At 49.8% G+C, this 23,166-nt stretch overlaps 9 protein-coding genes across 9 annotated transcripts; 4 read left to right on the top strand and 5 right to left on the bottom strand.

Annotated features, from left to right (window-relative positions):
* Positions 1 to 403: 403 nt before the first annotated feature.
* On the top strand, positions 404 to 2,237 carry NCS54_00187700 (Hypothetical protein; the record flags this gene model as incomplete). The annotated part of the gene is made up of 6 exons (XM_053147492.1): positions 404 to 475; positions 540 to 1,093; positions 1,143 to 1,413; positions 1,467 to 1,749; positions 1,799 to 2,033; positions 2,081 to 2,237. The coding sequence occupies 6 exons, from the start codon at positions 404 to 406 to the stop codon at positions 2,235 to 2,237; spliced, it is 1,572 nt and encodes a 523-aa protein (XP_053003467.1).
* Positions 2,238 to 2,773: 536 nt separating this feature from the next.
* Positions 2,774 to 5,612, top strand: NCS54_00187600 (Hypothetical protein; the record flags this gene model as incomplete). Its single annotated transcript, XM_053147491.1, has 4 exons — positions 2,774 to 3,461; positions 3,542 to 4,285; positions 4,336 to 5,437; positions 5,489 to 5,612. 4 exons carry the CDS (start codon positions 2,774 to 2,776, stop codon positions 5,610 to 5,612), a joined length of 2,658 nt encoding a protein of 885 aa, XP_053003466.1.
* Positions 5,613 to 7,908: 2,296 nt separating this feature from the next.
* NCS54_00187500 (Hypothetical protein) lies at positions 7,909 to 8,862 on the top strand (the record flags this gene model as incomplete). The annotated part of the gene is made up of 1 exon (XM_053147490.1): positions 7,909 to 8,862. The coding sequence occupies one exon, from the start codon at positions 7,909 to 7,911 to the stop codon at positions 8,860 to 8,862; it is 954 nt and encodes a 317-aa protein (XP_053003465.1).
* Positions 8,863 to 10,702: 1,840 nt separating this feature from the next.
* On the top strand, positions 10,703 to 11,815 carry NCS54_00187400 (Asparaginase; the record flags this gene model as incomplete). Its single annotated transcript, XM_053147489.1, has 1 exon — positions 10,703 to 11,815. The coding sequence occupies one exon, from the start codon at positions 10,703 to 10,705 to the stop codon at positions 11,813 to 11,815; it is 1,113 nt and encodes a 370-aa protein (XP_053003464.1).
* A 268-nt stretch (positions 11,816 to 12,083) lies between these two features.
* Positions 12,084 to 12,827, bottom strand: NCS54_00187300 (Fatty acid hydroxylase domain-containing protein; the record flags this gene model as incomplete). The annotated part of the gene is made up of 1 exon (XM_053147488.1): positions 12,084 to 12,827. The coding sequence occupies one exon, from the start codon at positions 12,825 to 12,827 to the stop codon at positions 12,084 to 12,086; it is 744 nt and encodes a 247-aa protein (XP_053003463.1).
* Positions 12,828 to 13,365: 538 nt separating this feature from the next.
* Positions 13,366 to 15,772, bottom strand: NCS54_00187200 (Fatty acid hydroxylase domain-containing protein; the record flags this gene model as incomplete). Its single annotated transcript, XM_053147487.1, has 7 exons — positions 13,366 to 14,575; positions 14,622 to 14,917; positions 14,972 to 15,073; positions 15,140 to 15,202; positions 15,249 to 15,368; positions 15,424 to 15,456; positions 15,506 to 15,772. The coding sequence occupies 7 exons, from the start codon at positions 15,770 to 15,772 to the stop codon at positions 13,366 to 13,368; spliced, it is 2,091 nt and encodes a 696-aa protein (XP_053003462.1).
* Positions 15,773 to 16,698: 926 nt separating this feature from the next.
* Positions 16,699 to 17,809, bottom strand: NCS54_00187100 (CrtC domain-containing protein; the record flags this gene model as incomplete). Its single annotated transcript, XM_053147486.1, has 2 exons — positions 17,696 to 17,809; positions 16,699 to 17,604 (listed from the first exon to the last, which is right to left on the bottom strand). Exons 1-2 carry the CDS (start codon positions 17,795 to 17,797, stop codon positions 16,699 to 16,701), a joined length of 1,008 nt encoding a protein of 335 aa, XP_053003461.1. The 5' UTR covers positions 17,798 to 17,809.
* Positions 17,810 to 19,218: 1,409 nt separating this feature from the next.
* NCS54_00187000 (Hypothetical protein) lies at positions 19,219 to 20,042 on the bottom strand (the record flags this gene model as incomplete). Its single annotated transcript, XM_053147485.1, has 2 exons — positions 19,219 to 19,717; positions 19,804 to 20,042. 2 exons carry the CDS (start codon positions 20,040 to 20,042, stop codon positions 19,219 to 19,221), a joined length of 738 nt encoding a protein of 245 aa, XP_053003460.1.
* An 891-nt stretch (positions 20,043 to 20,933) lies between these two features.
* Positions 20,934 to 22,325, bottom strand: NCS54_00186900 (MFS domain-containing protein; the record flags this gene model as incomplete). Its single annotated transcript, XM_053147484.1, has 3 exons — positions 20,934 to 21,841; positions 21,895 to 21,987; positions 22,043 to 22,325. 3 exons carry the CDS (start codon positions 22,323 to 22,325, stop codon positions 20,934 to 20,936), a joined length of 1,284 nt encoding a protein of 427 aa, XP_053003459.1.
* Positions 22,326 to 23,166: the final 841 nt, after the last annotated feature.

Raw genomic sequence — 23,166 nt, 5'->3', positions numbered from 1 at the left:
TTTTCAACAGTCAAACTCGCCTCTATTTGAACTTTCGGGGTATAATTACCCGGGAACAAGGATCCGAACCTGTCATCAGACTACAGCGTGGGGTCTCCGCACTCTCTTCCCCCCATGGAGTTTAGATTGCGGGGTTTGCGGAGCCGGGGACATAGCTAGCAGCACCTCGCTTCCATTCAAAGGTGTCAGCTCCTCGTTGAAGCGTCTGCTTGGCTCTGTTCTCCAAGCGGGGGTGGCTGCCAAGATCGGCAATTCGACATGGCAGTTGAGATTTGTGTCGAAAAATTGTTAACCTCGGCCAAGTTGTGGCCTTGAATAAGAGCCTCTGGGTTATCCTTGACATTCCTGACTCGATCTTGTCTGTGCTCTGCAGTCAGGCAGTCGATATCACCAGCTTTTAAACATGGTCGTCAAGATACTCGTCTACGCGGCCGTTGCTGTCGCTCTCGCGTACCTCGCCCTCGTCTTTCCCAGGGTAAGTTTGCCCTGGCCAATCCGCATTCCCTGATTACCACGCGACTGACAATCTCCAACAAAAGCTCAAGCAAGAGTGGAAGCTCTATTCCCACCGTTCACAGCTTCCCCCAGGCCCAAAAGTCATCAGGACGGGCATTCGGAAGCCATGGCTCTGGTTTCAAGAGCTGAGCCAGCAGTACGGAGATGTTGTCTATCTCCAGCTGGGACCTACCCCAACTATTGTTCTCGGTTCTGCACAGGCAGCATGGGATCTTCTTGAGAAGAAGGGCGCCATCTTTTCTTCTCGTCCGCGATTCATCATGGGTGGCGAGCTTCTTTCAGGCGGTATGAGGGGTCTCATGGCTCCTTATGCAGGCTACTGGAGACGCTGGCGCAAGCTTCTGCACAGCGGTTTCATGCAGCGTCAGAGCGAGACTTATCGACCTATCCAGAGTCTCGAGTCCAAGGTCTTGATGCATGATCTCTTGAGATCGCCTGAAGACTTTCGGACGCACCTGGAGCGATATGCTGCATCTGTCATCGTCACCGTTACTTATGGCAGGCGTGTTGAGGATGTCAGGAGTGACATTGTCGTCCGTCGCAACGCAGAGTCGATGGAGCGTCTAACAATGGTCAAGTATGTAATCCCAACCTCCCCTGTCTAGGAAAAGCTGACCATCTGGTAGCATTCCCGGAAAGTTTGCTGTGGAGAGATACCCAGCCCTCAAGTACGTGCCCAGTTTCCTGGCACCCTGGAAGGCTGAGGTTCTCCAGCAGCGAGAGAAGGACATTCGTATGTACACTGAGCTCATGGATGAGGTTCGCGAGAAGGTTTCTCAGGGTGTTGCACCAAACTGCTTCGCCAAGCACCTTCTTGAAGAGCAGGCCAATCTTGGCATGTCAGACTTGGAGATTTCTTACACGGCAGGCTCACCCTTTGGCGCTGGAGTCGAGACAGTAAGTGCATTTACAGATAACGTCGAAATATGATAACTAACTCGGTTCAACAGTCAGCGGGTTCTCTGGCTAGCTTCCTCCTTGCATGCGCCAAGTTTGGCCCCCAGTTTATCCCGAGAGCCCAAGAAGAACTCGACAGAGTTGTTGGAAATGATCGCCTGCCCACTTTTGATGATCTCCCCAAGTTAGAGTATATCAGAGCCATTACCTCTGAAACTTTGCGATGGCGACCAGTCGCTGTACTTGGTGGCACTCCCCACGCCAGCACCGCAGACCATGTGTACAAGGGCATGTTTATTCCCAAGGGCAGCACCATAATTGCACCTCTCTGGACTCGTAAGTCTACCTCATCAGTTCTCTTGGGTATTTGCTAATCATATCTTAGTCCACCTCAACGAAGCCGACTTCCCTGAACCCCACGAATTCAAGCCTGAGCGCTTCATGGAGGAGCGCAACTATCCCGGTACTTTTGGCCACAGCGCCTTCGGTTGGGGTCGTCGTATCTGCCCTGGCATGCACCTTGGCTCTGCATCGGTGGCCATCAATATTGCTCGTATCCTCTGGGCGTTTGAGGTGAACCCTGCCAAGGATGAGAAGGGAAGGGATGTTGATGTTGATATGTGAGTCTCCTCTTTTATGAACGACGTCTTGTGCTAATGCGTTGCAGTTTCGCGTACTCTGAGGGCTTCAACTCGGTTCCTTTGCCTTTCCCCTGCTCTATCACACCGCGCTCTTCAAGACACGCCGAGGTCATTGGACAAGAGTATCAAGATGCTCTGGAGCAGTTGACGGCATACACGGCGACCACAAGTAAGATTTCCTGATCAGAAAAGGAACAAATGGATAGAATTGTTCAGGACAAGTTTGGCTGGCTCTCATTTTTAGAACCTTACTCTCACTATAATGTTGTAGACTTGCAATTCTCATCTTGAAGATGCCTCAATTACACGTCTCGCAAACACGTGAGACCTGATAGCAACAGTGGAGATGGTCCAAGTGGGTTTCGGTGTGTTAATGAGGCCATTCCCAATCCGACCCACGTCCGAGAAGTACAGGGGTCGAAAGGAACAGTTGCCATCGCTTTGACGTGGCTATTACGTAGCAACTGAGATTGACATTATCTCGATGACCCCATAATCCTCATATTCAGCCTCGATCGCGGAATTGTCGCCTTTTGCACCCTACACCGTAAGAGCTGGTTGGTCAGCGACGATTAATTGGCACCGAGTCATAGGGTGTAATTGACGACTCCACATTCCGCACTCGTGACTCTTACTAACTTAGGTAGGGGAGCCTCCCCTGGACATTTTGAGAGCCTTCGGAATTAACTTCCTCCCAATGAAATAATTCAAGAACCATCATGTCGACGAACGCAGATGATGCTGTTGAAAAGACCATCTTTGATCCAAGTCTTATGAATGATGATGCTTACTTTGGATATTCCGCCTTTGACGACTTTAACCTGCATCATTTACTCCCAGATACCAAGGACGATAGTTGGGTCTCTCGCTTCGAGGCTCAGCTGATTGACTCTTCAGGTCAACAATCGCCTCTGACAAACACGCATAGCTTCTCCGGGACCGACTCTGGCACTGGAACTCCAGCTCTTGAGCAGCTCGACAATACACCAGATGCGCCGCAACTTCCTGTCGCCTCAATCAGCAATGCCGCTCCTCCTCCGAAGATCGGCGCCCGGTTCTCACGGGAAGCTGTCCGCGTGCTGAGGCAATGGGTTTCGACGCACAGCGACCACCCATTTCCGAATGATCACGAGAAGGAGATTCTACAGAATCGAACTGGCTTGTCAAAGACGCAGATACTAAACTGGCTGGCCAATGCTCGGCGTCGCGGCAAGATCCAAGCTCGTCATCCCGGTTCGCCACACTCGCCCAGTTCCACCCAGGCGATAGACATTCCTGGGAGGAAGCCCACTCCTGCGCCGGGGGATAGAAATCGATGGATGGATCCGCTAGCAAGATGGGTTGATTCGCCTCCTGAGAGTGAGCCTGCGACTGCAACTGCTATTGCGCGCGCCGTGGCATCATGCGGTATGTCGCCCACTCCTTGAAACACAGGACTTGGCAGTAGTCTAGGGAAATGTCATTGAATGGCTTCTAACTATTAACAGGCTCCGACGATCTCTCCGGCACGCACTACCAGACAGGCCATGGCCACTGGCTCTCCAGAGCCTCGTCAACCAGCAGCATCGGAACTTCGCAGTCGAGCGACAACTCTGCATACTCGCAACACTCTCGCGACTCTACGACTTCCTTCAGGTCGTCTATCCGCTCTTCACGCCGCCGCAGACACAACGCCGCCAGTAAACGAGCCGACAAGAGAACCTCACTAGCCAAATCTCTCAACACATATCAGTGCACCTTCTGTACCGAGACGTTTACGACAAAGCATACTTGGCAGCGCCATGAAAAGTCTCTTCATTTACCAATCGAGAGATGGGCGTGCGCCCCCAATGGTCCTCGAATCATGGATGATAATGGAGTACCGCGGTGTGCCTTTTGTTCCCATCCTTCGCCAGACGATGCACACTTCCAAGACCACAACTATTCCACCTGCAGCGGGCGTCCACTACAAGACCGATCTTTTAACCGAAAAGATCACCTGACGCAGCATTTGCGACTTGTTCACAATGTAAAACCTGAGCAGTTGGGGTGTCCGTTGAACCAATGGAAGCTGCCAATGCCGGGAATACGATCCGTCTGCGGATTTTGTGGCCTCAAGATGGATACGTGGGAGTTTAGGGCAGACCACCTCGCAGATCACTTCAAGATGGGAAGCACAATGGCTGATTGGAAAGGGGACTGGGGCTTTGATGCCTCGGTTTTGTTCCGAGTTGAGCATGCCATCCCACCATGTGAGTCAGCCCCTTATCTTCAGACTTTCCCAAATACTCATCCCATGTAGATTTTATCGGCATTGATCGCAACACTTTGTGTCCCTTTGAAGCCAGCAAGGGTCCCTCGGAGACGCCGAGGGACGCTTACGAGTTGATCAGCCTGGAGCTGGCGAATTTCGTGCACGTTTACAGCGACAAGTTCGGGGGGCTCCCTACCTACGACAAGATGCAACTCGAAGCTTGTCGTATTTTGCTTTCTGCCGAGGTCATCTCTGACCGGGAAGACTCCAACGCCTCTTGGCTACGAGATCTGATTATCTCAGCTGATGATATCCTTCAAGAGGCCAAGATGAGACCTGTGCGGTCCATATTGGAGGGAAAGCTCCGGAGACTCAAAATTCCTGGAAAAGACAACTTGTTTGATCTGTGCCCGATGGAGAGCCAGCTATACGACTTTATACGTGCCGGGCCGTCTCAATCCTTCACCGATGTTGAGCTACAACAAGAAGCCTCTCGCCTCATCCAGCAAGCCGGCGTTGAATCTGATTCATCATCCGAATACGTGGCTTCGTTTTTCATCCATTTGATCAACTCATCAGCTGCATGGCTTGCACCTTTCCGAGAGCGCCACAAGATAAGTCGCACACAGAACACTTCTGATCTACGCTCAGGTAGCTTGTCGAGGATCAACTCGATTCTTCACAACTATAGTGAGCTGGAGAGAATACTATCTGATTACATCGAGCTTCTCCGGGCTCATGGCATTGTGCCTGACGACGCAGCCCTGCGTCAAAAAGCTAATGATATTATCGAAGAGATGCATGATGAGGAATGGAAGTCAGTTGCCCTGAATAATGAAGCATGGCTTGCAAAATTCAAGAGCCGGCACATGACAGACTCTAATACTCAGTCTAACAATTTCACCTCGGGATGCCATCACTATCCTGATGAGGCGAACTCTTGGTTGGGCTCTCAGCAAAACATCAACTCCGACGGTGCAAATGCCTGGATGAAGACCAGTTTTCTACTAAACGGCGACTGTTATTATCGTTGGATTGCGAGAGAGCTCGCCCGCTGGGTCGCCATGACCATGTCACCCAACAACCCGAACCAGCATGTCCCGACAGATGAAGAGATACAGCACCATGCCAGGTGGATATTGTATAACGAGTAAGTCTACCGTAAATAACTTGAACGACAACTGCTAATCACTTCCAACAGCGGTGATCCCTGGAACCAGACCGTCGCCGAGAACCCAGCCTGGCTCCGGCAGTTCAAGATTGACGTCGGCATCCTGAAGCCAGAACAAGCAGATTTTGTAGATCAAGATAACTTGGAATTTTAGTCACGAAATAGGAAAGCGCATTTGCTAAAAATTGGGATAATGCAAACAGTAGTGTCTATATATGAAACTGAAAATAGTAATCTCGAATATTTTAAAAAAGACGATTTAAAGTAAACTATTTCCTTTTATAATTACAAACAGACTATTCCCTCATTAAGGCCATTATGAATGTGCTCTAGAGTTAAAATCTCCCTAGTAGGGGTCTCACTTTCGCTACGACCATCATTGGTCTCTCGCGGATAGAGGGTTTTCGGCCTCCGCCCATATTAAAGATTCATATTTGGCAAGTTTGGTGTATCTGACTTGTGTCATTGAAAACCACTTTCAGGATTGTCGTCAAGTTTCTTTATCTCGTTGGACTGCCTGGAGCAAAGAACAAGGACTACTGTCTTGTGATCAGCGTGCTTGTATGATAGGGAGAGCGTCCATATAACATTAAAGACGAAAAAATAGAAAGGGCAATACACCACTGAACAAACAACATTGTCTTTTCAGGCTTGAATGGAATCACCCGGAAGAGCCTGCCAACTCGTGAATGTTATGAGGGAGAGTGTTCTTTATTGTTGGTATTAGTTGTTGGGCTTAGTGACGACGACTCCAAATGAGGCTGTCAGCCACAAGGGATCTTGGTTACACTTCCCTTGTTAGAGGCCAAAGAGAGTACAGCCATTGCGTATAATGACGCTCTTCTTTGAGCAGAAAATAGAATCAGCTAGGATCGAAAAGAAGACAGTTGCTGATACACAGCGGATGAAACCTCAATGTCGCGTAACCTGAGAGGCTGTTCTTGACAGCAGCTTGCAATACCCTTGGTTAATTAAGGCGGCGAGCTCAACATATAAACGAACGAATAAAAAAAGTCCCTGTGATATTTGCTTGCCATTAATTGGCATGCTTGAAGCCCATCTTCGGCTAGCAAGAGCATTTGGGTAGCATCACTACAGAGCGCACACCCGCACCAGACCGAATCAAAGAAGCTGTCAGGGTTGACAAAGCAACGTAGTCGAGACAAAGAAGGTAATAAAGAAACAAGATGCTTTTCAATGGACCAAAGTAGGCGCCACCTCTTGCGACTTTGAACATAAAACCAGCGGCTTGTGGCTCATCCTATTCTCTTGCTTGCACCATCATCACACTCAGTAACAACCTTTCGAGGCTCACTATTCCAAGCAACAGCATACTTAACAGCACACTTCCAACACCTGCTATTTACCACGAAACATCACATTCCACACACCCGACGATAACCTCGGCCTCACTCTTGGCCAACCTCCACCACACTCAACACCCCGTCAAAACTCTCTCTTCTCCAAGAAACCATGTCGCCGACTATCAGCAAAGTCAAGGAAACTCCTTCTTTCGGGGCGCGAATGAAGGATCGCCTGCGAAGATATGGCGGCAAAGCCAAGCGTTGTCTGATCGTCACCGTTCAGATTTTGGTGGCGGGAGTGACATGCCTTTTCTGCCTGGTTGTTTTCCTGCTTTATTTGCCTATCCTACTTGTGAGAGCTCTTTACAAGCTACCAGAACTAGCAGCTATCTTTATACTTGACTAGTTTATAGCATTGAGTTTTAATGCTATTATGTGTTTTATTAGAGTGTTCTTTGATCTGGTGTACGACGGAGACGTCATTAAGAAGGAAGAATAGTTGGGTAGTATAGAGATGCTTCAAAGATATAGAATGAAATCTCAAAAAACAAGCTTTGACAGCTGATCGCCATTTTGAATATTTTCAATTTGAGAAAAATAACCTCGGTGCCCTTCTCTCGCTTTTTTTTTCTCCCTACGTTAAAGATGGTGGTATGTTGTTCTGAGGAGCAGTCCCTAGGAACACCACATTTTTATTGAAACCATATCATAGCTACCCTTCTTTGATCCGTTTAGCCAACGGCCAAGAAGACGACAAAAAGACATACAACACCGGGGATTCGCTGGTCGTCACCGACCCAACTACTAATCCAGCGCTTCGCAGCTTGACTCTGGGGGAGCGGACGGGACCCCGTATTTTCTACGAGCTATGGTCGTATGTGCTGAACTGTGCGAAAGAGTCGTGTCAAGAAGGAAGCCGGATTGGCCGTACTGAACAGAAATTCAGTCTGATAGGAATGTTTATATCTCTCATGAGTCAAAACTCCATGCATATTCGAGTCACATTGTATGCATATCCTAATGGTTGCTGCCGGACATCGGCTCTGACTCATATGAGGCTTAATAATGGATGCAAGATGATATCCCTCATCCTCCCCTCTCTCTTCCTTCTTCTCTTCTCCCACATCCCTCATCATTGTTAGCAAAATGGACTTGTCTTTCACAACACTCGATGTCTTTACAAAGACGCCATTCCGAGGCAATCCGCTAGCTGTCGTCACTATTCCACCACCAAGTCAGCGACCTCCCCTCACGCAGGCCCAGAAACAAGCCATCGCCCGAGAGTTCAATCTCTCAGAGACAGTCTTTGTTCACGATGTCGATGCTTCCTCGGCATCGTCGGAGAGGGTCATCAACATCTTTACGCCTGATCGTGAATTGCCCTTTGCTGGTCATCCAACTATCGGCACGGCAGTTTTCCTCAAATCTCAGGGTGTAGAGACACTTATCGCCAAAGCGGGAAGAATCGAATGTCAGTTCGGGCAGGATGGTTCTGCACGCGCTGCAATCCCTCACAACGTCCGGCTTCACCAGCAACAGCTGAGCCGAGCCGAGTACACCGGTTCAGATGAGAAACTCGCCCAGCTTGCCGCGGCTGAGGAAGGCGCTCGTCTTTTCAGTATCGTCAAGGGCATGACGTTTGCTCTTGTTCAGCTGCCATCGTTGGAGCTTCTTGGAGCTGCCAAGATTGGAGCCATGGGATATCTCTCCGGCGATCTGCAAGACGAAGGATGGCGCACTGACTTTGACTCGAGGCGCTACTACTTCGTACTCGCGGGCCACGAGACAGCACCTGATGGAAAGACGTTTGTGCAAAAGGTCAGGACGAGACTCGTGAAGCGCGAAATGGAAGATCCAGCTACAGGTAGCGCCGCATGTGCCCTGTCTTGTTACTTGGCCTTGCATGTCTTGTCTGCCGACTCTGTCAGAGTTGAGATCACCCAGGGTGTTGAGATGGGTCGGGAGAGTCTCATCGTGGTGGACGTCGAGGTGCAGGTGCTGCCTTCGGGAGAGCGCGAGGTGAAGACTGTTCACCTTAGTGGAACTGCAGTAGAAGTCATGAGCGGAGTTATCAAGGCCAAACTCATCGATTTGGACTAGATGCAGAGAATCATGGACTCAATGTGAACAGGGGCTTTCAAGGCTCATTTTTTCTCGTGGAATGTCGCCAATTTCAAGATGAGATCGTGTTCAGATCAGTTTGAGACTAGGCAAATAGGATTGCCTTTTATCTTACTCAGTGGAAATATATCTGAGCAGTTGGCTGAAACTAGCACAAGACTGGGCGTCGAGGAATTTTTATCGACGGCAGAGCACATCTCGCAGCCGCGCCGATCGCTGTCTCAGCTGTCGGGAGAGCCCGAGAGACGGTAAATTGCGATCGTCTTTGATTTGAGACGGCGCGTGAATGACGCGTCAATTTTATCCAGGATGCATTTCGCGAAGTGAAGATCAAAGGCGAGAGATCCTCAGATTTTGATATATCGGTTGCGACTTGTGGCATTGGCTGGCAGTCTCTAGGGAAACGGCAACGAGGAATTGGCCAAAAGGAAGTGTAATAGCAACTCACACAAGATAACATGCTCGGAACCCACGGCTTTACAATCGATTATCTCGGCTCAGATTTTGAACCCGAAGCTTCAACGTTCTCGACCACATGCGATAACTCAACGAGCCTCAAGTCTCTATTACGTAGCGACAGAAAACCACCTCAAAGTTCATGATAACCCACATCTGCTAATCTCTCAAGGTGACAGCCGGACCGCATCCCTGACAAGGGTTCCCCAGTCCGCTAAGCAGATCTTGGAATAGAGTTTCGACGTGCAATTCTAGAATTTATGAACTTATGCTCAGATCCCGGGGGGTTTCGCTGCGCAACCAACACCGAGTCGTGTCGTGATCGGCTTCTTTCCCTATAACGTTAAAGGCCGATGTCGTTGGTCCGCACACGTTCCTCTCTCGGCACTCTGACTCGCCCCGGTGCATCCGAGTCAGCTTTAGCGGAGCACAGATTATCACAAGGACAAAGCTCTTGTGTAATGATAACCCCCTCAGATAGGGTTTTAGCGGGGAACACGTTCTCCGGACCTCGTCAATCAAGGGCGTAGAGGAGATTGGCCCACAGATGGGAGATCAGCCAGCCTCTCCATAGGGTGAGGTAACAAAAAGGTAACAGAAAAGAAAGTCCAAGGAATTGCCGCAGTTCCTGCCAAGAGGTGGTTGGGGTAAGGATACGACTCCGCGGCCTCCCTTTATCAGTGGTTTGTTGATTCGTCCTAGTCTAGAAAAGGAAGCCCGGGGATCCCCAGTCCTTGGCGCAATCAGATATCGAGGGGGTTCAAGGCATCGCAATCGAGCATCTCGCTTACGCCGCGGAGGCACGCCATATCGACGACATTTTTCCCCTGAGATGGATGGACAGCAACAGTTGAGAACGGTGAATCCGTGCCGTAATCTCGCAGCACGCAATGCAAGGGCGGGGATTAGGAACACTGTAAGGATTCCACACTAGAAGCCCGGTCGAACCATTGACCGGGCTGCGGATCGGCGCTCTGCAGTACGCAACTAGGCATCCAGCCTTGCACTTGCAGCACGCGAGCCAGAGTCAGTCTCGCTTCGGCCGCTAAAGCAGGAGTTCCGATTCGGCCTTTGCCCTGGAACCTTGGGGCTGTTGGTTAGCTACCTTGTTGCTCTCGTCCGTTCCTTGACGATGCGATACTATACCACCGGCCCGATGCACCTTGTTTGTTATCAAATCAAAAACCAAATAGGTGGGATGTCCGTTGTAGGATCGGACTTGGCTTCCCGTACGCCAGCGTTCCCGTCTATTTAAGATGAGGTCTATTCCCCATTCCAATTGACCTCACTGTCGGTTCCTCTCCAGCTTCCACAAGGGTCATCCAAGTTTAATCACACCCGGAGACTTTTCAAGCCAAGAACCATGTCGTCCTTCACATCCTTGCTCTCCCTGGGCGCCCTGGCAGCTACTGCCCTGGGCTCACCCGTGCCAGAGATCCCCCACCTGGCCCCCCGAGCTGTGAGCGACTTCCAGTGCTTCAACGCCAGCCTGCCCAACATCACCATCTTTGCTACTGGTGGTACCATTGCTGGTTCGGCTGGCTCGGCTGACCAGACTACTGGTTACCAAGCCGGAGCCCTGGGCATCAAGGTCCTGATCGACGCTGTTCCCGAGCTGTGCAACATCTCCAACGTTCGTGGCGTGCAAATCGCCAACGTTGACAGCTCCGACATCACCTCGACTATCCTCACCAACCTGACCCACCAGATTCAGGCTCAGCTGGATAGCCCTTACACGCAAGGTGTTGTCGTCACCCATGGAACCGACACCCTCGAGGAGTCCTCATTCTTCCTCGACCTGACGGTCCAAAGCGACAAGCCCGTCGTCGTCGTCGGCTCTATGCGCCCTGCCACGGCCATCAGCGCCGACGGCCCCATCAACCTGCTGTCCGCAGTCAAGCTCGCCGCCAGTGACAGCGCCAAGAAGCGAGGAACTCTCATCACCCTCAACGACAGAATTGCCTCTGCTCGGTACACCATCAAGACCAACGCCAACGCTCTCGACACCTTCAAGGCTGAGGAGCAGGGTTACCTGGGCGCCTTTGAGAACATCCAGCCTGTTTTCTGGTACCCCCCCGTCCGACCTCTGGGTCACCACTACTTCAACATCAGCTCCATCTCTGCCTCTAAGCCTCTTCCCAAGGTTGACGTGCTCTACGGCCAGCAGGAGGTTGACCCCGAGCTTTTCGAGGCCGCCGTTGAGGGTGGTGCCAAGGGCATCGTCGTTGCCGGCGTCGGTGCTGGAGGCTGGCCTACCAAGGCCAAGGAGGCTCTCGAGGAGGTTGTTAAGAAGACCAAGGTCCCCGTTGTTGTGAGCCGCCGAACCGCCTGGGGTTTCGTGTCTGGCCAGGACTACGGTATCAACGCCGGATACCTCAACCCTGCCAAGGCTCGCATTCAGCTCCAGCTGGCTCTGGCCAAGGAGCTTCCTACCAAGGAGATCAAGGAGATCTTTGAGTATACCCATGTTCAGTAGATAATGTTCACGAGAACCTGATTATGTTCTGATGAGATATGCGATAGAATATCAATTTTAATATCAAACTCAATCCCCAATTTATCTGTTCAATTTGCGTGCTTAAGATGATAACAGCCAGAGATATCTCCTGATTATCGTGATCAATGTGTGCTTTGTACTTGACAACGACGAGGCGTGAATATTCACCTTCGATAGCCAATTTTCATATTCTTCACCAGTAATCCAACGAATAGGCAATGCATTTTTAATCTTCTCGACCACACAATCATGACACCTTCTTTCTCTTGCTCTCATCCGTACCATGAGCCCAATCCAACCAAGGCAATCCTCCAAAATGAACATCAAACCGCTCATGATGACGATCATGTCGACGAGCCGCCCCTCCAAAAAAGTCGAACCCACTATGAACAGTCGCCGTCTCCAACAACTGCCAAGCAAGAAACACCCACATCGTAATTATATGCGTTCCCAGGACGACGGGCGGTAACGCAATAGGAAGAGTATTCGCCACAATGTGCTCGATGGGATGTGCATACTGTGACGCAAACGAGACTGGGGCCGTAAACTTGTGGTGCACCTTGTGGATACGACGATAAAGGTACGGGACGTGCAGGAGTCGGTGTGAATAATAGAATAGGACCTCACGGGCCACGATGCATAGTGCCAGGTCTTTGAGGAATGACTCTGCTGTGGGGAGCGATGTCGTAATTTTGAACGGGGAGGGTTTGTTTTGCGAGGCTGCGGCGGCGGCTAGGCCTAGTTGGATGGCAGTGACGATAATCTGGTTTCGAAGAGATATGACGATGGCATCGCGGACTTCTGCCGTCGTCGGTTGTTTAGGTGCTGGTTGGATCTTGTGTTTGGCGGCAAAGGTTGGAGTCAGATAGTCAAGAGAGAGGAAGATGGCAGATGGAATCCACCAAAAGACGACCTGAACTGCGAAAGAACCAAGAAGCTCTATCATGAAAGGGCTATGTCGAGTCACGATATCATGCCAGAGATGAGCCATGATGTCTGTTAGCCAAGGTTGCTAGAGTTGAGTTGGAGTTAGTTCCAGGCACAAGCAGCCACAGAGCTATATACGTCGTCAGGAAACCCAAGAAGTCGACTAACTTGATTAAGGAGGAGACATCCCATCATGCATGCACCCCGCATTTTCATCGCAAATTCCAAGAGATCGAGAGACGTCTCCTGCATTGGCTTAACCGGTTCCAGTAACGCCTTGAGCAATCATTGCCTGTTCGACGGTCAGCCTCGGTTATACCCGGTCGAGGTTGCCACCATGGGCAACTACACGTGAAAGGAATTCTTCTTCCCGAGGCTTTCACGAGGAGATGCTGAAGAGACAAAGGATGTTTTCGGGTCACATGTGAGTGGTAGGTAAATCAGATCATGAAGAAGAGAGTGTGTAGGATTGAGTCAATGAGTCTAATTCAAAGGAGAACATAAAAACCAAGGTAAAATGTGTAGTATAAACATGATAGTATAAACATGAGAAGTTGAATGTAAACCGTAGCCATCATCCCATCCACGCCAGCACGTGTCAACTAGATAGTGCAGTAGTTGGCATGCTCATAATCACTCAGGCACCATCTGCTCATTCCATCAGGAGTAACAAACGTAGCAGCAAAATCCGGTGTCCCAACAGGGTGACATCCCTTGCCTCCATCCTCAGTAACAGCCACAGCATTGGCATAAAAGTCCTGAGCATTTCCAACAGTCATACAATCATATCCAGGACCTCCATGCTCAGCATCCTTGGAGGCAATGGTCAGAGCGCAAAAGTGGATATTGCTGTCATCAAGAGCGATTCGGCACCACACGCTGTTCTGGCCTTTTCCTCCATCCTGGCAATCTGTGCTGCAGATCTCCCTGTCACGGTCTGTGCCGAGGCTGGCAATGGCTGCAGAACAGTAGGTCACCTGAGAGACCATGTCCTTGTTGACGCCATCAGACGTGAGGCACTGGATCTCGTTGACCTCGGAGGGAAGGGCAGGAGTGTCTGACTCTTGGTTGCCTTTGCCGCCACGACGGTCTTGCTTCCTCTCAGCCTGCTTGCTCTCGGTGCACTCCTGGTCATAGGTCTGGTAGCCATCAAACTTGGCAGCCTTCTTCCATGCGTCGACTTCGTTGCCACCGCCGCAGTTGCAAGGCATGATGCGCTCACCCAACTGGACGTTGTAGCTGACGTCGCCAGTGTCGCAGACGGGGATGGTGAAAGTGCCCTCCCAGCTGGTTCCACGATCCCAAGGGTTAGCCCAGCCGTCAGTGACTGCTTCTTCGGCTCGCTTGACAGAGTTTCCTCCCTCATAATCAAAGCGATGAGCCTGATAAGCAGCAATGGAAGCCTCAAACACGTCGTTGAGAGATAGCTGGTAACCCTGCTCGATCCAACCAGCAGCGAGCTTGTCCCAACCAGTCGGGTGGTCCATCTTTCCAGTATCAAACGTGTTGAGACCAGTAGTAGAACCAAGACCAACAGAAGCTTCGTGCCACCAGTACAGATAGTACACACCGGGGTCTCCCTCACGGCAGTACTTCATGTCTTGGGGACCCTGCTTGTCCTGTTCGCACGAGCCGTCGACATCAGTGGTGTAGGTAATGAAGATCTTTTGCTGGCGCCAGATGTAGTTAATGGCCCTGGCGTTGAACTGCTTCTGGAGATACTTGCGAAGAGTCGCCAATTGCGAATCGGATGGCTCGCTGCTAAACTCCTGACCGGGACCTGGAAGGAAAGCTCCACCAGAAGCATAGTTGCTATACTAGTCAGCCAGTTTCAACAGTGTGATTGAATCAGAAGTACAAGAATCGGTTACCGCCCCAGTAATTACCGATAGCAAGGTTCTCCTGCATATCATTGAGGGCAGTTCGAGTCTGCTCAAACACATTGGTCATGAAAACACCAAGGTCCGCAAAGTCGGAAAACTTTTGATCAGCAGGATACTGCACAACCTCACGGTAACCCGTTCCAATACCATTGAGCAAAGCACCGAAAACAGACGAGGACTCCTTGGCAAAGTCGTTGGACTTGACCCAGTTGTTGAGCTTGAGGTATGAGCCGCCGATGGAGAAAGCAGTTCCCATGCCGACGAGGAGTTCCTTGTGTTGGTGTTAGCCTTGAAGTTGGTTGTATGGGGACGACGGGATAAATACACGGAGGAAGAATTCGAAGCTCTTCTCGATGGGAGGAGAAAAGTTGGAGACGAGGTAAGCCGACATACCCTGAAGGTTCATCTGGGTCTCGTCGAGAACTTCCTGTATTAAAGTCGGTTAGCCTTCGACTCTGTTGCTCCTTCTACAAAGGAGATTAGGGCAGCATACGATGAAGTCTCTGAAATAGGACTGAAACCCTTGTATGGACTGAAGGACCATGTAGACGGGGCGCTGCTTATCATGGTCGTCACATTCCTCGCCCCAGTCGCCGGAGCACTTGATATCTGTCAAGGATTAGACGCGTGTTAGCCCGTGGAGAGCGCATCGTCAACAGATCTTCACAGAAGATATCACCGAAGCACTGGTCGTTGGGCTTGGCACACTTGTAAAACTCTTTCTACAGGTGCGAGTGTCAGTCCATCCTTGCTTCGTGCTTCGATAAATAAACTTACGCCATCCAAGTACATTCTGCCGAAAAGATTGACCTTTGAAAATTAGCATGCTTATACTGCCAACGTTGTGGTCAGTCCTTACAAAGTTATTGGGCCAACCGTTGGGGATCACAGCCGAGGTATCGGGCCCGTTGCCACCGAGATACCTGAGCCACCATGCTTCAAACCAAGCATCAGTGCCAGCCTCAAACCAGTTGTTGATATTGGTCGAGTCCCAGGTCTCGAAACCGCAACGTCTCTTGACGAGATCAGATGTGGCCTTGCTCTCTTGGGCCACAGAAACTGGGCTGGCAGATGAGAAGGAAGAGAGGAGCAGGCCTGAAGCGGCCGTAAAGAGTGAAAGCCTCATTACGAGGGAAAGACTGAATGGAAGAACGAGTGGAAAAGATTGACAAGGAATGAAGGTATCAGACACGAAGCGATTGCAGATCGGATGCCAAAATCATCTCGGACGGTCAACCTATATATACCTTTAGCAAACTTCATATCCGTTAATATTATCCATGCTTCAATGTTAATGGAGGAGAGCCCGGAGCCACGACAGTCGGCCGCCATGATGCCCAAAGCGGAAGCTTCAATCGAAGCCGCAAACCTCCTAAACTGTTTAAAGCGACCGAAATCATACCAGCTCATGCAGGTACAGACAATGCTGGCGCATCGACACGGAGGCTGATGCTGCGGCACGACAGTCAGTCGACGATGAAACACGGGCGTTGACATGTGGAGCGAATCAGGGCTCAGGATTCATTCCACGAGGTTGATGAACGCAAGGATCACTGAGATAGAGTAAGCATTTGAAGGATTCAACTGCCGGTCCTGAACGGTTTTTTTCAACGCCAAGTAACGTCAGCCTTACGCCCGGAAGAGCTTTAAGTGTCGATCAGAGCATTCTAGTTAGCTCTCCAACACGATATGGGTGGATCCAAGGCTTATTTTTACCTTGTGTTTTAAGCTCGTCAGCCGTTGAGCGGCCGCCCAAGCTCATGGGATCACTGCAGAGACTTCACTGCTTGAAGGGCGGTACTTGCTTTAGTTCGCTTACCGCCCCGGTAAGTCCGTGATATGGGATTGTGTGCGTTGGCCAAGAGGACCACTTCTTCGATCAAGAATCAAATCAGCAACAACACATGATGACGCAACGATGTGACACATGAACTCTTGTTGAACAATAACTGCAATCGGTGCCTGATCATTTTCCTCTGCCCATCCAATGTTTGCATCGTATGTACATCTCTATCTTCCTGACGTGTGTGGGAAAACTTGGATGGCCAGCTGTCAAATAAAGACCATATCGCCAACTCCATAACCTGTAGTCTGACCCAAAAACCTGCTTCTTTCAACCTTAACAAAACCGGTCCAGGTGTTGGGCTGAATTTCTTGGTCCCCAAGTACAGATCTAATCCGCAAATAGTCTCCGTTATCGAATGTCAGAGTCCAGCTTTGAGGATATGTTCGATTTGATGTAGACGACCACCACGAATCTTCCCAGTGCTCTTCCAGCGTAAAAGGCAGCACCATGGTCGTCTCCTCGCCAAGCCGTACCGTGGCAAATCTCCACTCGTCCGAAGACTCGGGCCAATCGTACGCCCAGATGCTCACCCTTATGTTGGGATCGGGGAAGTGAACCTCGAAGAATGTAAAGCTATCCGGAGGACCCTTTATGATCTGATGATCGTACCAGGTAAGCGACTTTGAGGAGTCAAGATCCAAAGCTTTCTCGGCGCCGAGTTGCAATGTTCCCGAGGTGCGAGCGGCCGGAATTGACCAGTGGGAGCAAGTGGTGTAGTTCGGTCCCCAGGCAATCACACCATTGCCCCCGTTCAACAGAACCTTGGAGGTTCTGCCCTCGACAGTCAAGTTGAATGAGTACTGAGGTGCCGTGGAAGACAGCTGCATCTGAGAGATCTTGTCGGGAGCAGCGGCATCGAAGGAAAAGTCTGGGAACTGAATACTCAAAGAGTCCGAGAGCACCGTCTTGGATGCGTTGTTGATTTCACAATGTTGCACATTCTTCAAATACTTTAGAGTCTTGAGGTCCAGAACTGAAGACTTGCAAAAGGTATTGAACTGGTGATGGATGAGAAGGAACTGCCGCCCGGTGGTGGTGGTGACAAAGGCGCTGCTCCAGTAAGATCCGCTGTTCTGGTCTTGAGATAGATTGATTTGGGATGGAATCCGGTTCTTGAAACGAGGTCAGTATTTCTTGCTCTTTTAGAAGAATGAAAAGAAAGGAGAAAGCAGGTCTAAACAAACAGCCCACATCACCACTTACATTCTTCCAATTGTCGTGGTTGTCTGGTCGAAAACTGTAGCCGAATGCGACCGCTGAGGTCCACCACATAAAAACGAGGAGTTGGACCATTCGTGAGGCCATTGTAGGTACGTTGGCGCTCGAAGGGCAGAAGCTATTGAATGTGGACGTGTGTATCGCGAAACGAGGCTTTGGAAACCGATGCCGGATAGTTATTCTGTTCAAACTGTCGGGTCATGGGTCGTACTTATGCTGTTTGGTGACTGGCGTGACCGATGTCGACCAGGACCGTAGCCCAGTCGCCCCCGGCAGATGCTGGTGACTGTCGACGCGCGTTAAGTTGGTTGTCGGATTCACCTCGAGTCCGTTGTTCCGTGACATGATTCAAAGAAGACGGCATTATCCGTCGCCCGTGAAGTGAAAGCGGAGCCGGCCAGGCAATCAAGCCCCGGCTTTCCAAAGATCCATCGCCGTTCATCAGACTCCGGCCATTCTGTCAGATCACAAGAGGCCAATGGCGGCACTGATACGACCGATTACTAAGCGGGATTCAACCCGCCCAGCCTTCTTCCAAGGCAGAAAATAGAGTGTAGGTAATTAATTAATTCATGCCTGGAGTTCTTGCACAAGAGCCGAACCTACTCGGCGGAGTTCGGACTCCGAACAAAGCCGGAACGGCTTTAAAAGACCAAGGGATGAGTTCTGCCGAGAGAAGTCATGCAAGTTACCAGGCTGTGCTTTGAAGCCGATATCCTTGTGCTGGTGGTTGTCATTCATATCCTCAACGACTGACTTCTTGATATCGCCATGCCTGATAATCGTGAGTTTTACTGGTCTAAAATAATCCTTCACCCAGATCCAATTCTCGCCTGTATAGACTGTGGTCCGTTATCCAGACTGCCTCTGCCTACCCCCCTTGGTAAAGCAACAAAGCCCACCACCGTGGTTTTAAGGCCAGTGGCAGGATTCGCTGATCAGACAAATGCAATTGGCTACCTAGTGAAATTGTTTGGCTTGAAAATATTGGTTGCCACATTTATTCAGCCTTGCGCCGTGGCTTGTAGATTCTGTGCCATGGCGTCGCTTGTTGAAGTTTTGAGGAACTGCTGACTCAAGAGAAAGTACGTGTTAATTATCTGAGAGAATCTGCGACTGAAAACCTCGCCTTTCATGTTTGCAAAGGTTTCTGCGTGGTTCGTCCCGAGTAAATCGTTCAATTTTGGATTGAGCAGATACCGGAGCGACAGATCAGGGAACGAGCCGCCGCCCTGAAGAATGTTGCTCATTAGAGGCATATCCCGAGAAATCCAACCAAAGACGTCAGGGAATGAAAAGTGCAAGATGTCAGGGTTTGCGTGAGTGCGTCGTGAAGGGCGCTGCGCGACGACGGAGCATTCATACCTCGCTGAACTGCTCCGGCGCGAACACTCAACAAGGGACTCGACGTACTCCTGATGTGCCTGGCAGAGGGCATGGACGCCAAGTCTGCGCGCGTAAGCATTCAATGAGAATTTGGCTTGGAAGAGTATGTTGGTCGGGTTGACCTAGACTCCCTTCTGTTGTTCAAAGATGGCTGGCGTAAAACCCATATCCCAGAGCTCTTTCCTACCCGTGATGTTGTTGAGCCAGTAGACATCGACAAATCGGTCAGTGGCCAAGCTCCAGGTTATCGAGCTCAAATCATCTTCGCCCCTGTCCATGGGGTAGCCATGCCAGGTACCGTTCTTCCCCGTTGTTCTCTGTGGTGCGACCGCGCTTTTGATCGTCCAAGAATGGTTTGTTAGACCAAGCTCCTCCTCGTAATAGCTGTCCTTCTGAGTTATTGAACAGTTGAGGTCAAGGTAGCTTGACTCGATAGATAAAGTTGTATTCCCGGTCGGCACGTTTGTGAGTGCAATGCCGGCGAGGGAGGAGAATGAGTCAAGGTCTGAACTTGAATCCACCTCAATCCAACCCTCGCTATCGCTCTCAGCGTTGGAATCACGGGAGAGAAAAGGGATCTTGACGTTCATCCAGAGATCCACGGATCCGCCTTGGATTCTTCTGGTGCTAATATCAGAGCGTTGTATCAGCTGGCTAGGAGGGAAGATTCAAAAGGCGTCATCGTGTCCACCCCAGATGCCTGAAACCCCAAGTTTCTTGCTGCACGGGTTTGACCGTTGGTATCAAAGTAGACGATTATCGAGGGTTCCATCTTGGGGTCGAGGCGTGATCCAAGCATGCGGAGGAGGGACTGGGCACCCGGGGGTGAGAAGGACCAGATAAGGAGCAAGCAAATGCCGAGGGGGTTAAATGTTCGCAGGCTGAATTGAGTGATTATTGTAGCGCCGACGATTCGACTCCCCATGAGCTGTTCCAGTGTGCCCATGGTCGAACCTCTCTCGAGCCTCCATCGCGCGAGTTCGTAAACGAGGCGACCAACCATGGAGGCAAAAAGGATGGGAAATATAGTTGCTAGCTATCGAGTATTGGTTAAATACAGTCGTGTATGAGGAGTTGGGAAATACCAACGACGGTTATAGCATTTCGCCATCTTGCGAAAATCAACGCATCTGCATCAGACTCATCAAGAAGCAGAACAGCAATACCGAATCCCAACAATGCAAGGGGAGCGGCAACTGTCGCAAAGTCGGTCAAAATAGTCATAAAATCGAGGCCTTGCTTGATAAAACGCGGGCGATTCTCCTGGAGGCTGGTGTTGACATTGGGCTGCTTCTGAGTTGCCTCTGTTGATAACCCGCCTCGGTCATGACTTGAAACACCCTCTATCGTTTGCTCATCGTGCTCAGACTGGGCTGGTGACATATATTGGGGAATTGTCTTATAATGGGCTGATGAGGTGGAAAGTGGAGATGGAGGAGACGGTAGCATCTTGGATCAAAAGAGGTTTTACCCAAGTTGTAATGAAAATAATACGGAGCAGCAGCAAAGGTTAATGAGGGGAATATCGGTTATATACCACCCGATCCCAGCTTCGTTTTTAGCCCCCAACGGTGCTGGCCACAATCTCCATTGCTGTGCCTTACGACATCCTTGAAATGATATGATCCATGTAACATTGGTGGAGTCCCGGGTTTATATGTAGATTCCTATCTACATTTGGTAAACACTGCGAAGGGTCTCTTGTAGCCGCATAGAAAAGGGTTCGTGATAAATTCTAGAGTGGCCTCGCTGTGTAGGACATATCAAACATCCGGATGGCCATCAGACTGAGATTCTGGAAGCCTTTCACAGAAACTGTCGTCTCACATCTTCTAATTCAGCAAATCTCGAATACCTTCCACCTACTGAGAAGCCCACGGCCGACCACGTAGGCCGCAAAAGAGATAACATAGGCTAGCCCAGCAAAGATAATGAGGCCCCGGTAAGACCCATCTTCAGCTCCCAGGATAGCCCCTGCGATGGGAATACCAATAAGAGTACCAAAACTGCAAAGGGTATATGCCGTGCCATTGCGTTTCCCGTAATCTTCAGTCTTGCAAACTTGGCCTATGCACACCGGTGCAAACGCCACTGAAGCACCCGACCAGAATCCGTAAAGAATAGTAAACGACATGGTCATGGCATGACTCCCATGCGCTGGGAGCCATAGACAGAATACCAGAGCCATGCAGGCAAAGGCTATAACCGTCATGGTGTTGACGACTCCGAATCGATCTGCGATGTAACCCGGTAAGAATCGACCCGAGACTGCACCGACATTTAGAAGAGTGTTGAGCATGTAGGCGTCTTGGAAACCCCAGTTCGAATGAATGGCATAGGAACATATATATGAGATGGGAATGAAGATGGCAAACTCAACAAGGACAAGACCGACAGTCATGGTGGCATATTTGATATCCTTGAGCGCTTTGAAGTCGACAGTCGAGCCGGCTTTCTTATTCGGTGGCAGCCTCTTGCGTAGCAGAACACAGGCAACCAACCCATGGACAGCGCAGATAAGAGCAATGACTCTAATGGACCAGCCGAACCCGATGCGAGGCGCGAGGTAGAGGATAACAAGAGGCATCCAGACGCCACCTACTCCCCCAGAAGTGCAAGCAAGGCCAGTGGCGAGACCTCGCCTTTTCATGAACCAATGCCCAATGACTGATAGAGCGGGGTTGTAGAGGAACGAGGCTGAGATGCCCCCTAAGACGCTGAAGGAGAGAAAGAACTGGTAGAAGTCTTGAGCAAGACCACGTTAGTCTATATAGAGTCACAAACGAAGTTCAACTTACCCTGAGCAAAACTCATAAAGATCAACGAAATAATGATTCCTATCGTGCCAGGAACAATCAACAATCGGATGTCGTGCGAGTCAAAAATGGGTCCTGTTCCTAGAGTCAATAATTACGTCTCACAATTCCATCTTGAAGCAATGCTTACCGATTTGGGCACCACAAAAGAACAAAAAGAATGCGTAGCCACTGAAAATCCAACCCGTGGTGGATTCGGGCATCCCACGAAGATAGTGCTCACTCAACCAAGCTTGAAGCACAGCCAGAGAGTTCAGGAGGCCCATGGATGGAATCATGGCGCACCAAGAGCCAAACACAATGAGCCATGCTTCTTTTCCACCGTCTGGATACTCGTCTTCTGCCTCGAGTGCAGGCTGGAGATCAGGGCACGTCTGGCAGCGAACATCTGACTGCGCATCTTGGACTCGCATGATTCTCGAGTTTCCCGGGGTTTGGTGTTTTGGTTGAACTCGAGATGGGGTTCTCTAGGGGAAGGGGTCGAGACAGACAGCCTTTTTATACAAGGCGAATCTCGGTCACAACATAATCTCTAGTGCTTAAGAGATCTGGTCTATCCTGCTATTTCCGGGTGCCCAGCCAACGCTTTCGCTCTTCTTTCAGTCATGTTAGAGTGACATAACATGAAGATGCTGTCACCTCCAAGCTGAAGCCAACCAAACAGCAGCATCCCCGCTTGACAGCATCTAAGGCGCAAGAGACATATTCTGGTGGATCCAAAGATAGAATTCAAGTGGATGTCGACTTGAACTTAACTTGTTCTGGTTTCATGATTCCAAAGAGCTGTGGGCCTTTCTCCGCACCGCTGGCTCCAGGATCCTTGACGGCTTGTTGTTTCTCCGATCTTGCCCCGGACGAGACACAAGGAGACAAAGAATGTTGTATCCTTCCCTTTTAAAGGGGTTAAAGGGTAAGAAAGGTTTTAACTTTAAAAAAGTAGTTAATATTATAAGTAGTTAAAAATGAATTAATTAAATAAAAAGTTAGGTAAAGAAGGGAAAAGTATCTTATTTAGTTAAATATTTTATTTACTATATGTATATAGTAATATAAAGTTAATATTAAGTTATAAAGCTTTATATATTTTTTTAAAAGAATAGCTTTAAATCTAAAGAAGTACTTATTAAAGATAATACTCTCGCAGGTAAATTAATAGATTAAGTTATTATTTTCTAATATAAGAGCAAATTCTATATTATTAATTATATAAGCTAGCTCTTATATTTTATCTCTCTTAGCTAATACAAGTATTTT

This window comes from Fusarium falciforme, chromosome 1 (assembly GCF_026873545.1).
Source record: "Fusarium falciforme chromosome 1, complete sequence".
NCBI lineage: Eukaryota > Fungi > Ascomycota > Sordariomycetes > Hypocreales > Nectriaceae > Fusarium > Fusarium falciforme.
This window is presented reverse-complemented; position numbering and strand designations above follow the sequence as displayed.